Source organism: Akanthomyces muscarius, chromosome 1 (genome assembly GCF_028009165.1).
Source record: "Akanthomyces muscarius strain Ve6 chromosome 1, whole genome shotgun sequence".
In the NCBI taxonomy this organism is placed as follows: Eukaryota; Fungi; Ascomycota; class Sordariomycetes; order Hypocreales; family Cordycipitaceae; genus Akanthomyces; species Akanthomyces muscarius.
Genome location: NC_079241.1, coordinates 4,248,444 through 4,262,602, shown reverse-complemented (window position 1 = coordinate 4,262,602; position 14,159 = coordinate 4,248,444). Strand labels below are relative to the sequence as shown.

The window sequence follows — 14,159 nt, the reverse complement described above, 5'->3', positions numbered from 1 at the left end:
GTATCCTGGTCTGTCTCAATCAACGCTTCGCAACTCCCAGTGCCCAAAAAGGCTGGATTATACAGCTTCATCATCATCATTCATTCGGTATTCGAGTATCTGGTCGAAGCGCCGTCACGGCCAGCGCTGGTTCGGGTTCTGAGGTTGAGGCTGCGCGGCTCCGAGCTCCAACCCACGAATACTCTGGCTCCAATCCTGCCAATTGAAATCCTCTCCCATTTCTGCATCATCAGCCAATACGTCGTCAAGCTTGATTCCGGCAGAAGAGAATGGATCAGCCCAGAGAAGGGGCTGGCCACTACTATCCTTGGGAGTCTGGATTGGCAAGGCCTGATTCTGTAGCGCTTGCTGGGAAGACAGGTTCGCGTCGGTCGCAGCTGGATCCAAGTTTGCAATATCCCAAAAGTCGGCCATTGGGACGTTGTGTTGAGACATGAGCACGTCAACAAAGTTCATTGCGTAGTTGACATCGTTGGTTGATGGGGTTAGGCCAGCTTGCATCGGCGGTCCAGGGACGGTGTTTGCATCAGTAGGCGCTGGCGTTGGCTGCGAGTTTGCCTCTGTTGGCGCTGCGCTACTTCCGCCTGCTGCTTTCGAGCCGAGCCATGGCGACGGGCTGACACCTTCAGGTTTTATGAGCAGCCTCCAACGCTCTCTAGCCTGGTCCATTATGTGCTCTGCACCAGGAACAGGTCCAAAACGAGCAGGCTCCGGATCCATACGCTCTGCAAAGTCCAGACGTCGTGCTTCGTCTGGATTCGCGCGAAGTTTGGTAATCTCGGCCACACGATGTCGTCGCGCGCGAGCAAAAAGCTTGCGCAGCGGGAGGAACACCGCGGCGTGGTCAGCTTTCTTGGCCAGCTCGGTCGGGTCTCCCTCGTATCCTGTTACAGCATGCCAGGCACGCTCTACCAGCGGCGTCCAAGGTCTGCGGCAGGTTTCCACGAGGACGTAGGAGATGGCGTGCCAACTTGTGTAAGTCTTAAACAGCCAACGATATTGCTTGCAGCGTGGATCAGTACTGAGCTTGTGATTGCATTCAATAATCTCAATCGCGGCAACATAAAGCCTCTGGCGGACCTCATTTGACAGCTGCTCTTCTGCACCAGGGAAAAGGAGAGGGTGATATATCACCAAGCAAGACTTAGCCATGATGACACGTGTAATCATTGCAACAACCCAGTACAGGGGGTCCATTTCATCCACAACATGTCGAAGAAACTTGTCCTCGATGCGCTGGTATACTTCAATGAGCATCTGCTCCTTTTCGGCAATGCTGCTTGTTTCCGGGCGCAACGCCATGGCAGAGGACGCACAATGAATACGGCGGGCGATGGCGCAAATTTCATATCTGACGACAGCGACAGCAGAGTCTGAGCGACCCTCGCGTTGCTCGGGAACTTCTGTGGAGTCTTTGCTTATATCGGCGTCGTTGATGTTTAAAGGCAACTGTGTGTCATAGCTTCCATCAGGTATAACCATGTCAGTGCCAAGCTCCTCTCCGGATCGTAGGTCAAGCGTAATGATCGCCCACCACAGCCTCCTTCGCATCTCCGCCTCAAAGGGTGGCAAATCAAAGTGCGTGCCGTCCCTGTGCAGCCCCATGCCCTGCGCAAGGCGAACAACGAGACTGGTCAGAGACCAGCAAAATCGACTGTCGTCATGTCGCCTACCGACAAGTAGGAACAATGTGAAGGCTTGTAGAACGGTAATGTCAGATGTGTTCAAGAAATTCGCCTTGGCCAGTGCTTGCTCTACAGCAAAACGATACTGTCCGAGAAGCGCAAACTTGTCTGCCCCAAAGTTTGTCTGGACCTCTTCTGGTTCGAGAGCGGTAATGGCGGAAAAGTATATCACAAAAATCAGGGCCTCGTCTGCGGGCAGCAGTGTAGACATATCTCGTCTTGCTTCTCGCAGCAAGGCATCAACGGTTGGTACATGAAGGATCTTGAGTAGAGGCTCAACGTTTTCTTGAAAAACAGACCAAAGGAATGTTGCGTGTGACGGGAGCGGGTGTAGTTTACTCAAGTCAACATCGGCGGATCGGTAGCCAAAGATAAACGAGTGATGATCATTGAGAGCTCCCAGTGCGTCTGGCGTTTCCATAGGCGACTCATCGTAGTCAGACTCGTCATCGTCGTCGGTGAGCCTTTGTGTTTCAGTCCGAATAGCATCGATTTCGTCATTCATCTTCGACCAAAAACCACTACTGATATACCTGGCTGTGCCTTTGTGATCGCCGAGAACCATTCGGCCAAACTGCTGGCCAACGTCTCGCTTTCGCAGAACGTCTGGGTTCGTATCGTGGCCACCCTCGCTCGACGGGCGACCGCCGAAGAAGTCCAGGCTGGAAGAGTATTGGCTGGCCGAGGAGCCGTCACCAGTTGTGCCAACGCGTGGAGATTCAGAGTGCGCCTGCCGGCCGCTGCCAGATTCAACCTCAATCTGTCCGCTCAGCTCCTCAACGATGCCCTCAAGCTTGCGCAGGCGCTTGATCAGTTCCACCTCGCGTTGGCTGGAGCTCTTTGGCGGCGCATTGAGGTCCTTTGGTTTCTGTTGGCGCGGGGCGCGACCGGGCGCAGGGAAAATGCAGGGAATTTGTGCGCGGCGACAGTTGGAGCATGGCATCTGCTTATCGCAGCGCACCTTGCGACGGCGGCAAGTTACACAGGAGCGCGGGTTCAGGGCAGGACCCGAGCCGCCAGGTGACAGGATGGCCGCGGTGTGAGCATCGGGGCCCGTGGTCTGGTATATCGTAACATTGCCCGATGATCGAGGGTGGCTGGTCATGCCTGCAGCTGCACCACCTGCGCCTTGATGGGGTTGTGCGGGCGACGGCGGCGATCCCATGGCAGCAGGCGGCTCGTGGCTCGCTGGCCCGCCGTCGCCGACGGGCTCGTCGTAGTCCTCGAAGTAGTTCATGGTCGCTGGATGCCCACGGACACTTGCAGGAGAGGCCTCGCTTGCTAGTGCGACATCGGCAAATGCTGTAGTTTCTTGATCGGATGGTTCGAGGCTAACGCCGCGGGCCGGGTTTCACGACAGAGAAGAGGGGAAGTAGTACGAAATGGTGGTGGAGAGGATCGCGATCGCGGATGGTGGAAGAGCTGCTGGAGGCGAAGGGCAAGCAACTCGAGTCCAGTCCAGGTTTCGTGAAAGCTCAAGACTGCCGCCGGTGTGTTGGGAAGAGTTTGGCGATGCAGACGAATGAAGCTTAGAAATTCGAGTGTGGGCTGGCCTTGGTGCAGAAATGTGAAAGTGCGGGCTGGCCAGCTGGATAGGCTTTGGCTCTGGCGCACCAACCAGGCTGTCAGCTCTCGTCGCCCCCTCTATTTTCTCGGCCAAGGCATTAAAAAACGGCTTCTGGCCGATCTTTTCCACGGCGAGGCTCTGTTTCTGGCCAGTAGGGCTGTGAGTGGGCATGTCAGCAGGCAACAAATTATAAATTACGGATACAGAGATGGCGAACACGGCGAGCGCCGAGCGGGCACGGCTATCCACTTCCGCTGCAAAGGCGCAAATGGCGCGTTGCCATGCAGAGCTAAACTAGGCCATTCTGCCCCCGAAGCCGAGAAGGGGTTTTCCGCATCACAACGGAGATCAATTGGATGGTTGTTGTGCAGTCCGGTATTCCGTCAGAGCCTTTGCTGTGCTCTGAGGTGGGTGCACTCCGGATAATCATGCAAGTGAATTATCAAGTCTATTCCCAAATTAATCATCTGTCAACCTATAACAAATACAATGCTCGTTGTATGCCAAAATGCTCTGCGGCCCTCTGGCGTAAAACAAGCGAACGCCTAATAAAACGACTAAATGTCCATCTCCCGCTTCAACCAAACGATAGATGCCAATGCCAAATGTCCGAAGCTACGAGCATTCCTGGTTTCTCACCTTGGACGCTGAAGAGCTGACGCCGTTCCCTATGACTTTTTATGATATTCGCGAGCCGTTTGCGAAACGAGAAAGAAAATGTGTACCATGTAAACAGTCCGGCAAACCCCAATCCCTTGTCCTTCCATTACTCATACCCTGATCCGCTCAAGGCGCTTTATGAGTTGGAAGCATCGTTATTGCTCTTGGAGCTGGCGCTCATGACAGGCCGGTTCGTGGTCGGGAGGCTCATCTTGGACTGCTCCTTCATCTGCACCTTGCCCCAGGTGTAGACGATGCCACTAACGAAACCGAGAAAGATGGCAGAGACGCTGCCAAAGGTAACGGGGGCATCGAAAAAGACGAGGCCACTGACAGCAATGGGCAGCTTGTTGAGGGCGCCAACCATGGAGTACGTGGTAGAAGAAGTGACGCGAATGCACCAAGCCGAGCAGTAAGAGATGAAGATAGCGCAAAGACCCGAGTAGACCATGCCGAGGAGGAGATTGTTGCGGCTCTCAACAGGGAAATTGCGGGCCAGATTCTCGCCTGACCAGTCCTCGACAAGGAAAGTCAGGACAATGATGATGGGAATGGTCAGGAAGTTGTTGTAGAACATGGCTGGTTGATTGTCAGCATGTGCAAGATGACGGTTCCAGCATGAATGTACTTACTGTCCCAATCGCTAAAGTTCATCTTGCGAATAACCTTGCGCATGCCGAGAACAAACATGGACGAGCAGAGGACGTTGAGGAACATCCATGCATAACCGGCATTGAGTGTCGACATGGCATCAGAAGATGCAGTGGCAGCGTGTTGAACATCAGACCAGGCAGCGATGACGGAACTGACAACCATCATCCCAAAGGAGAGCAGGATCATCGAGGTAACTTGGCCGCCAAACCACAGGACCTCGCCGTACGCAATGACAATTATTGTCAGGTTCTTGAAAATGGTGTAGACGGGAACAGAGAGGAACTGGAGTGCCTTGGTGCCAGTAAAGATCATACCAAGGAGAAGGAATGAGATGGGCATCCCTGTGTGATGTTAACGTTTAATGCTCTTCGGCGGAAGCCGCGGCAGTTCCATCAACTTACATTTCTTGGCTTTTTCGGTGTCAAAAGGCGCAAGAGTGGTGATGAGGCCCAGCTGCTTGCAGGCCAAGATGGCAGCAACGCCAACACCGTTCTAAAACCAGTCAAGTCAGAAGCCGTCGAGTGCACAACCAAATGTGCAGGTCATCTTACCTGGATGCCCAGATACATGAGGGGCATGTTGAACTTGGAGCCGGAGACGACGTATTTGTTGACGACGGTCATGCTGATAGAAGACAAGCAGTAGGCCAAGACGGAGAGGCCAGGACTTTGGCTGATCTTGTTGAGTGAGTCGGACACCGCAGCCGGGGCCTCACGGGCGGCAAAGGCGGGCGCAGCAGGGATGAAGCGCTCCTTCTCGCCATTGTCGCGACCCGGATAGTAGTCGTCGCTCTTCTTATCGGACATGATGAAGAAAGTGTGACGAGGTGAGTCCAAGGGAGAGCGGAAGATGCGACGCAGGGGTCCTCCTGAGGCAGATGGGAAGTGTCAAGCAGGCAGCCAACGACGGCGAAAACAAGGGCAGCAGAATAGAGCGAGGGACTGGTCCAGGCGGCCGCGAATGCCTCTCTGTATCGTTGAATGAGCGCGGGCGTCGTAGGGTTGATGAGATGAACTTTTTGGCAAGTCGCCCTTTCAACTATTGTAGACGCGACACGTAAACTGAGCCGGCAGCCATTAAAGGGGAGATGCAGGAAATTTCAGGCGGCTCCTGATTGGAGCGTTGGGCCCTGCAGCGACGACGGGGGGGGGGGGGGCCCGCAGCGCTAGAAAGCAGACCTTCCCTTCCAAAGAAAGCCCCTAAATTTGCTTGCAGCGGCGCCCCCGTCGATTTCCGCGCCGCCCGCCAATCACAGTCCTGCCACAGCTGCGATGGTGAACCATATCGAATAATAGGGGACGTCTCTCTTATTAGTTTCATGACAGTATAAAATTGCTCAATGTGTTGATTCTGATCTTTTGCTCTTTTGCGCCTAGCCGCTTTCCTTTCATTGCCCACGTTGTCATTCTGAAGCTACAACGTTACCGGCAGAGCCGTAAACGCCACACAAGTCTCACACCCAGGAGCGATCTAACTATCACGCACATCATGTCCCTGTTATGACTGGGAAAGAAAAAAGAGCAACAAGAAGACGAGAGCAAAGAGTGGGAGCTGTCATCCGGCTCCGGACGCAAACATGCAAACGGCGCATACCGCCTGAAGAATATACAGGAAAAGCCCAATGCGATCATTGAAACCTTCGTACTAAATAGATAATATAAATAAGATGTTTACACTTGGCAGATGCCCTTGACATTGATTCTTTCGCTGGCTGGCTCTCCTGCTGCCCTTCCTGGTGCTAGTGGCCTTCTTACTGGTTACGCCATGTACTCGGCTGCCCATGCGTGGGATGACAGTAATCACATGACAGAAATTTTGTAGAATTATTTTGTATTCTTGGCAGACTTTAACTGGGGCTGAAGGTAGTTCAGGAGGCTTAGATGAGTTACCCGTCTCGCAACAACGCTGAGGGAAGCATGTGCTGAGAATGGACATCAAGTACCTTTTGCCAGCCTGTCGCCCATTATCAACAACCTGCTTACTGTACGTACTCCAGCGTTCCACTCATTCTCGCCCGCCCCAGCAGCACCAAAGGTCGTCCGCCCGCCCCACGGAGGGTTCGATAAAATAACTTATCGTCACGTGAGCTGTCCCTCGCTTCCCATAGGGTTTCTCACCCCACAGGAAATTTTCGCCCCGAATAGACTGGACGCTCTCGATCACGACCGCAATTCCAGACACAGGCAGAATTCCTCTATACCGAATTAACGCCACACACAACCCTTCACAATGGCCAAGATCTCGTAAGTTCTTCTCGACTCTCGATGCTCTGCTCTCGACAGTATATGCGAAACGAAACAAAAAGACGTGCAAGAGGAGGAATTGGAAAGACTTCTTGGGCGACTTTGACGAAGCCGGATACGACGACAAGACCAGCGAAAATTCAGCTTTTCTTCGGACATGGTCACAGCCATTGATGAAATACGGCAGCGACTGCAGCTCGCTTTCCATTGAATTACGAAAGACCTTTTTATATCCTTGCGAAATTATGTCGCCGTCGGTCTATGGCAGTTTCCCCACTGGACGTCGTATCGAAGCATTCTCGCGGGCAGAGCAACGAGACCAAACTCAACGCCGCGTACCTGCGACTCGGAAATACTGACAGAATTCGTGTAGCCGTGGTGCCCCTGGTGGCAAGCTCAAGATGACCCTCGGTCTCCCTGTGTACGTTTTCCCGCAAGCCCGTCGGCGGCACACGACATCTCGAATCACCACCGCTCGACGAACCACAGACTAACAAACACTCACAGCGGTGCCGTCATGAACTGCGCCGACAACTCCGGTGCCCGCAACCTGTACATCATTGCCGTCAAGGGCATCGGCGCCCGCCTGAACCGCCTGCCCGCCGGCGGCGTTGGCGACATGGTCGTCGCGACCGTCAAGAAGGGCAAGCCCGAGCTCCGCAAGAAGGTCCACCCCGCCGTCATCGTCCGCCAGGCCAAGCCCTGGAAGCGCTTCGACGGCGTCTTCCTCTACTTTGAGGACAACGCCGGCGTCATCGTCAACCCCAAGGGCGAGATGAAGGGCTCCGCCATCACCGGCCCCGTCGGCAAGGAGGCCGCTGAGCTGTGGCCCCGTATTGCCTCCAACTCTGGCGTCGTCATGTAAATGGGGAAATTGCTTGGGTGTGGGAGAAAAAAAGAAGGTTGATACAGTTTTTTTTTAAACGGCAAATCACGGAGGGGACAAACGGCGAAATGTCTTTTACACTATTCATGACAAAAAAATGAAGAAACATTGGCAAAAATGGTCTTGATACTCCCCAAATGTGGTTGCATTTGTGCGCGCGCGCGAGGACTATTCTACGTATTCCCCTTGGACCTCCTTCATCTTTTTTTATTTATTCTAGACTTGGGAGGGTGGGATCGCTGGCGGTGGTGTACAGGGACTTTTCGCCGGCTCTGCATTTGCATGCGGCGTGTAAGGAAGATTCATACCAGATACTGCATCAATGATGAGCACAAAAACAAAGTAACAAAGCTGGATCCCCATTGCGTCTTTCTATATGATTTGTGGTAATGGTGGATGCTTCCAGTCAATGATGAGCACCAAGACAAGGTTCAAAGCTGGCCTCCCCTTGCATCTTTCTGCGTGACTTGCTGTAGTACTGGGGTACTCTTGGGTCTGTAACATATGCAGTGTAGCCGATGGCTGGCCCGTTGAACCAGGAAATAGTCCTACGCCAAGTTGGTGCGCATCGATGGATGGCGTGGCCCACAAGATCCAGGGCGGCGAGCGTAGCCTACCCGGGATGAGCCAACCGAAATCATTGCTGCATTGTAAGCTGCTCTGGTTGGGTTGAGCATATTTCGTATGGGTGGGTGAGTATACAATTAGTTTGAGAAGTGATCTGGGCAGTTCTTACGAATGTTGTCTTTACCTGAGCGCAGTTTGACAAATTCTACGATGATGAGCGATTACTGCTGTGCTGCGACTTACACGGTAAGTACCACTATCACGATTGTCATCACATTAAGCACAACATGGTATGCAGACAAATTTAAACAACATCTTCGCTTGGATTCAAAACTATGCTGTCGACCTTTTAAGCACTGAACACATTATTCCATCCATATCTTAATTCCAAAAAAAAACCGAAAGAAGAACGAATCCGCATTCTCCCACCGCCCGGCGCGGGTGGAGCCGAGAAGAAAAAAATGAGAGGACCCAGCAAGGTCAGAGCGAAACCGCAACCAAGTTTAAAAAAAAAACAAGAATGCGCAAGAAGAAAACGCCAGTCCAGAGCCATTTTGGTGCGCGGCACGATGAATGCCAACGCGGCTCGTATGCTAAAACGCGAGGACAGTAATACTAGACGCAAGGAAAGAAAGAAAAATACCCCAAACATAAAAGAGGACCCAGTAACACAGGTTGGGACAGCGTTTGAAAGCTGTCCCAATGGAAAGTATAAAAAGAACACGCATAAAGAATCAGGACGCGAGAGAAACAAACCAAGGAAACAACCCCTCTCCTCCGAATTCGTACACACGAGTGCGCTGGATGTGGCGTCGTGTTCGTGATTAAGCCTGTAGATCCAGCGCCTCTGCAAAAAAGGAAACATTGGGAACAATCTTTACGCCTCATTCGGGGCAGCCGAGAAGGGATATCCCATACCGGGGGTGCTCGGCGGCAACGGCTGCGAGTCTTGCCGCGGCGGGCCATCCTTCTTTGGCTTGACCTTGCTACCCTTGGGCGTCGTTGTCCCTGACTTCTGGTCGGCAGCAGCCTGGGCGGCCTTCTTGGCGGCGAGCGTCGCTTTTCGTTTCTCGACGGCGCCGGCCATGTTGCCATTTGCCCAGCGACCTGTTTTCAGCATGTTAGCAAATCGTAATTCATGGAATGCCACAACAAAACAAAAGTTCTTACTCTTCATCGACGCAGACATCTTCTCCGACTTGGTCATCAGCTTGTAGTCCTTGCGCGGCTCGTCTGCATCGCCACCCACTGACGAAGGTGTTCCTGTGCGGCTTGCTTGAGTCTGAGCCGCACGAACAACCTTGATCTTTGGGGTTTTGCGAGCTGCGGCAGGCGAGACGTCTCCAGTAGGGAAGGCAGCCATGGAACCCGCATCGTCGGTGACACGGCGACCCCGTTTCTTGGGAGGACCCTGGCCCGCAGCCTCGGCTTCCTCCTCGTCACGGAATCGCTTCTGTCTCTTGGGCCGGAAGGAGTACGATGATTCGGCTGTGTGGGAACTCGACTCCGAGTCCGCGGTGGACGGCCGCGAGTCGCCATTGTCGGTGATTGCAGACGACGGTTCGCTGAAATTTTTGCCGCGTGGGATCTTCAGCGTGAGAATATGTCGTTTGGGCAGCTTTGGATGCTGTTCGTCATCCACTTCCTGCTCTGCAAAGCCATCATCGTATCGGATGGCAGCCCGATGGCGACCCCGACGGCTTGGACGCGCAGTCTCATCAGCATCCTGTGAGGGATCCTGAGAAGCACCCGAATCGTCACCCATGTTCGGCGCAGAAGTCTGCGGACGGCCAGCGCGACGGCGCTTCGTCCTCGACGGCGGTTCATCCACATCCGAAGTGGCGTCTCCGTTGAAGCTAGACGTGACCATATCATCGTCACCGTTTCCGTTCCTCCGCCTCTTGCCTCTAGTCGGAACTGGAGTCGAGCTGCGGCTGATATCTTGTGCGGCGGGGTCAAATAGCTGGACAGGCTTACGGGTTCGTTTGCCCGTCACTTCGTCGGTTTCAGTCGCCTTTGCCGTCTGCCTAGGTTGGTTTCGGAGTGAGCGTCCACGTGTCATGATGCCGGCCTGTTGCGTCTCGGGATTTTGCCGACCAATCTTGGACGGGTGGGGATCATATTCGAAGCCATATGCAGCCGCCATGATACGATCCTGGCCTTGAAGGTAACGAGTTTCGCTCATAATCTCCTTCTCCTTGGCCTTGTATCCCTTGACGACGAACTCCGGTTCTTCGTAATTGATGCCGTGCTGATGAAGATTGCGCGTGCGTGACTCGTATTTCGAATCGGCAAGTCGACGCCGGAGAGCATTCTCATAATCGTCAACAATTTTGCCGAGCGAGGTCCACTCAGTCTGCCATTGCACCAGAGATACATTCATAGCCCCGACTAGCTCATACAAGTCTGTTGTCGACATGTCCTCGAACTTTTCTATGGCCGAAACAAAGTCCTCAGGGTCCCGTAGCTTTCTGTAACGGAAGAAGCGCCGAACTTCGACGTCGTCAGAGTCAGAAACGTCACCATCATCTGCTTCGTCCGCAGCTTGAGCGGGCGAGTTCGATGCGGTAGGCTCCATAGACTCAGGCACAGGCGAGCCTCTGGTAGGCGTATTTAACGCCGGGGTCGGTACCTCAAGCTGAGAAGCGTCCGGAGCGTCTTCGTTATCGTCGACTATGGGCTCCATGCCGTTCGAGTCCTTGTCGGCATCTTTGTCCTCCGGCATGGGCTCATCTGTAGGAGTCTCCTCCTCGGGGGAAGACTCCTTTTTCTCCGGGTACGTAACGTATTCCCCGTCGACGTAAGGGGTCAGATAGGCCCAACGGCCGGCAGGAGTCGGCTGAGGCCGCGATACAAGAGCAGGGGGCGCAAGATCTTGTGGGGGGCAGGGCTTCCTCTCGGGCTTGGTGGCGACGATACCCTCCATTGCGGTATCAGAGCCCGCCTGTAGAGAAGCTGGAGCTTCTTTAATTTCTGATGCCGGGGTTGGAGTATTACTGATCTCCGCGGGTTCTGCCTGTGGCTCGTCTTCCATAGGCTCATCCCCGGGTTTGCCATCATCATCGGCATCTTCGACATCGGCATCTCCTTCGACATCGGGATCCATCTTGACGCCAACAGTAGCTTCGTTGGGGGATTCATCAAGCTGCTTCTGAACCTGCGACGATGGGGAGGAAGGCTTTGCAACATCTTTTTGCGGCGCGTCAATCGCAGAGGCAGAAGTGGCGGCATTGTCTTGACCCTCGGGTTTCTCAACCGCATCGGCATCAAGATGGGTAATCGGCGTATCACGATTAGCGCCACCATCCAAGGCAGCCGTTTCGTCAACGGCCTCCTCCTTTGCCGACACTGCTTTTGATTCCTCCTGAGCGACATCTGCGTCCAGCGTTTGCTGCGTAGATGATTGCTCAGATACCGCCATCCCATTTATCTTTTCTGGTTCATCAGCCTCTTCAGCATTGGAGCCGGCACCGTTCGGCGCAGCGCTTGCTTCTTGTAGCAGCTGCTTCTCTGGCTTTTCGCCATCTTCATCCTGGGGCTCAGACTTTGCGGCATCAGGTACAGCTGTACTAGTCTCAGCCTTGCCTGGGGTTTCGCCCAGGGCAGATCTCTCAGGCTCAGCAGAAGCGGGCGCGACGGCTTCGGATGGCGAGGAGTCTCGGCTGTTAGAGCCTGGAGACTTGTGCGTGAGCCGTATACGTGGCCCTTTTTGAGGCATGATCTTGATCCGCCAGCGCGAAGAATTTTCTTTGGCGTTGGAAGCTAGCGATGAGTCCTCTGCAGGCCTCTCAAGCTCTGCAGATGGGACCATGGCGCTTTTGGGCGGCTGGGGGTCTTGGCCAGTAGCATTTGGTGAGCGGGAGACGGGGGCAGCAGAAGTGGGATGATCACCGTCCGATAACGAGCCAGTGACTTCGACTTCAATAGTGTCTTGGACGTTGCCTTCTTCCTCGTCTGGCTCTTCAATGTAGGTGGCCACCTCGGCAGAAGACTTGCGGGCAGGATTGCGGCGGCGTGACGAAGGCGTGTCCGCATCAAGCGAGGCGCGTCTGCGGCCGATATTCTGAGCATTCACTTCCTCCGAGTCATAGCTGTTGTCGGATTTGCGCTTCCTAGTGCGCGTTGACGATGTTGAGCTGGGGACAACAACCTCGTCGTCGATGTGCTCAAATGTGTAGTCAACACGGGCACGCCGACGGAGAGTGTGGCCGCCTTTTTGCGGGCTGTCCTTGTCATCGGCAGCATTCTCAAATCCGAACTCATCCATTGTATTTGACCGCTTCCTCAGATGAGTGGAGCGGGATGAGGCAGGAGCAGAGAAGCTGGCGCTGTGCTGCAGAGTCTTGCTGGAGCGTCGGGCGGGCGGCGCAGATTGCGGGCTCTTTATGTCATTCGACAAACCGGGGCTCACAGAAGGTAAAGGCTCAGGCCCCGACTCAGGCGCGGATTGGGGTGAAGTAGAGGCGGGATTTGGTCTGCGACGGGATGAAGCCGTCGATACTGTCCTGCGGGCACGTTCCATATTCAGCCAGGCCGGCTGGATGTGGGATGAGCGGCACGCGCAGGCGAAGTCAAGACAGCGAAGCGCGGGGTATCATTCAAGAGGGAAAATAGAGGAGGATGAGAGAGCGACGTGCAGACGGTGTCACCAAGGGTAGAAAAAGCTGGCAGGGAAGAAGAAGGTGACCGGTGGTGGTGGCCGGTTGTGTGGGCTTTTGCTTGTATGAGCCAGCAAGTGAGAACGTGACGAGATTGGCAGCCAAGGACGCGGAGAGAAGAAGCGTGGGGGGAATAAAAAATCAGAGTGAGAATGAAGAGGGAGAGCGGGAGAAGGGTGCGACGGCAGCGAGAAAGATGCAAGAGGCGGGTGACAAAGACTTCAGGATGTGTCGTTGCTCGCGCTGTACTCGTTCTCCTGGCCTTCGTTTTTGCTCGAGGTGTCGTGGTTGGAATAAGCCAAGGTTCCCGGGGCCCACTTGTTTATGGTCTTTGGTACGTACCGCCGTGCCCCATTGACTGGGAGTAGGTACCTACAGTACTGGCACTGCTGCACCAGCCACACTCTGTTACACTGTGAGAGCTGAGATGCTTGTAAAATTGGATTCTTCTTGCAGTGGACTTGTAGCGGTATACTCCTACGCGTGCTCGCGTGCTACAAGATGCGGTCTTGTTGTTTCCCAGCCGCCCCGTCTCCCATCTCGCAGGCTCGCAGGCTCCCGCGGCCACCACGGTGCACAGATTCTAGTCGTGCTCCCCGCCCAATCACATTGCCGCTTCCAGCGAATCTGCGCTAGTCCTCTTTTGGCGTTCGCCTCCTGTTGAGATTTTATTACCAGTATTTTACAGTGGTCTACTCCGTACTGCAGGCCACAGCACCTAGGTACCTAGGTAGGTAGGCATGTAGTACGTAGTTTGCGCCTGGCCGATGCCCCTTTGTCACGGTCGCCCTTTGAAATGGGCCTACTAACTGTTCTTTGTCTCGGGTCCAGCCTTTGATGCCACAGTATTTGATTTGGTGCCCTGCTTCTACACTCACCTCGGGAACGAGTGTTTGCTTGACGCGGCGGTAATTGGAGACGATACAATGCAAAACTACCGCATAGGCGCTTCCCATGCACAGCGTAAGCTGCCTTTCGGTGTATTATTGGACTGCAAATTTTTTTTTTTTTTTTAAATTTCTTTTACTTTTTCAACTCTTGGTGCCACGCTTTTGGCCCTTCTGCTCTCTGCTGCCCCCGTACATACCTTCCTTACCTTATTAGTACCTAGGTAGGCACCAGCAGAAGACGGTTCATGCCCGACTTACAGCGCTGCAGCATCCACTCTTAGCCCTGTCTCCCGCAGCCGCCCGCTGTTAGTACCAAACCGCTCAGCGCTGCGGCTTCCCTTAACTGTCG

The 14,159-nt window shown here is 54.2% G+C and overlaps 4 protein-coding genes across 4 annotated transcripts; 1 reads left to right on the top strand and 3 right to left on the bottom strand.

The window, feature by feature from the left end:
- Window positions 1-114: 114 nt before the first annotated feature.
- Window positions 115-2,922, bottom strand: LMH87_006440 (uncharacterized protein; the record flags this gene model as incomplete). Its single annotated transcript, XM_056204325.1, has 1 exon — window positions 115-2,922. The coding sequence occupies one exon, from the start codon at window positions 2,920-2,922 to the stop codon at window positions 115-117; it is 2,808 nt and encodes a 935-aa protein (XP_056059693.1).
- A 1,126-nt stretch (window positions 2,923-4,048) lies between these two features.
- Window positions 4,049-5,372, bottom strand: LMH87_006439 (uncharacterized protein; the record flags this gene model as incomplete). Its single annotated transcript, XM_056204324.1, has 4 exons — window positions 4,049-4,491; window positions 4,545-4,907; window positions 4,968-5,058; window positions 5,118-5,372. 4 exons carry the CDS (start codon window positions 5,370-5,372, stop codon window positions 4,049-4,051), a joined length of 1,152 nt encoding a protein of 383 aa, XP_056059692.1.
- Window positions 5,373-6,795: 1,423 nt separating this feature from the next.
- On the top strand, window positions 6,796-7,674 carry LMH87_006438 (uncharacterized protein; the record flags this gene model as incomplete). The annotated part of the gene is made up of 3 exons (XM_056204323.1): window positions 6,796-6,809; window positions 7,183-7,230; window positions 7,317-7,674. The coding sequence occupies 3 exons, from the start codon at window positions 6,796-6,798 to the stop codon at window positions 7,672-7,674; spliced, it is 420 nt and encodes a 139-aa protein (XP_056059691.1).
- A 1,465-nt stretch (window positions 7,675-9,139) lies between these two features.
- On the bottom strand, window positions 9,140-12,529 carry LMH87_006437 (uncharacterized protein; the record flags this gene model as incomplete). The annotated part of the gene is made up of 2 exons (XM_056204322.1): window positions 9,140-9,369; window positions 9,433-12,529. The coding sequence occupies 2 exons, from the start codon at window positions 12,527-12,529 to the stop codon at window positions 9,140-9,142; spliced, it is 3,327 nt and encodes a 1,108-aa protein (XP_056059690.1).
- Window positions 12,530-14,159: the final 1,630 nt, after the last annotated feature.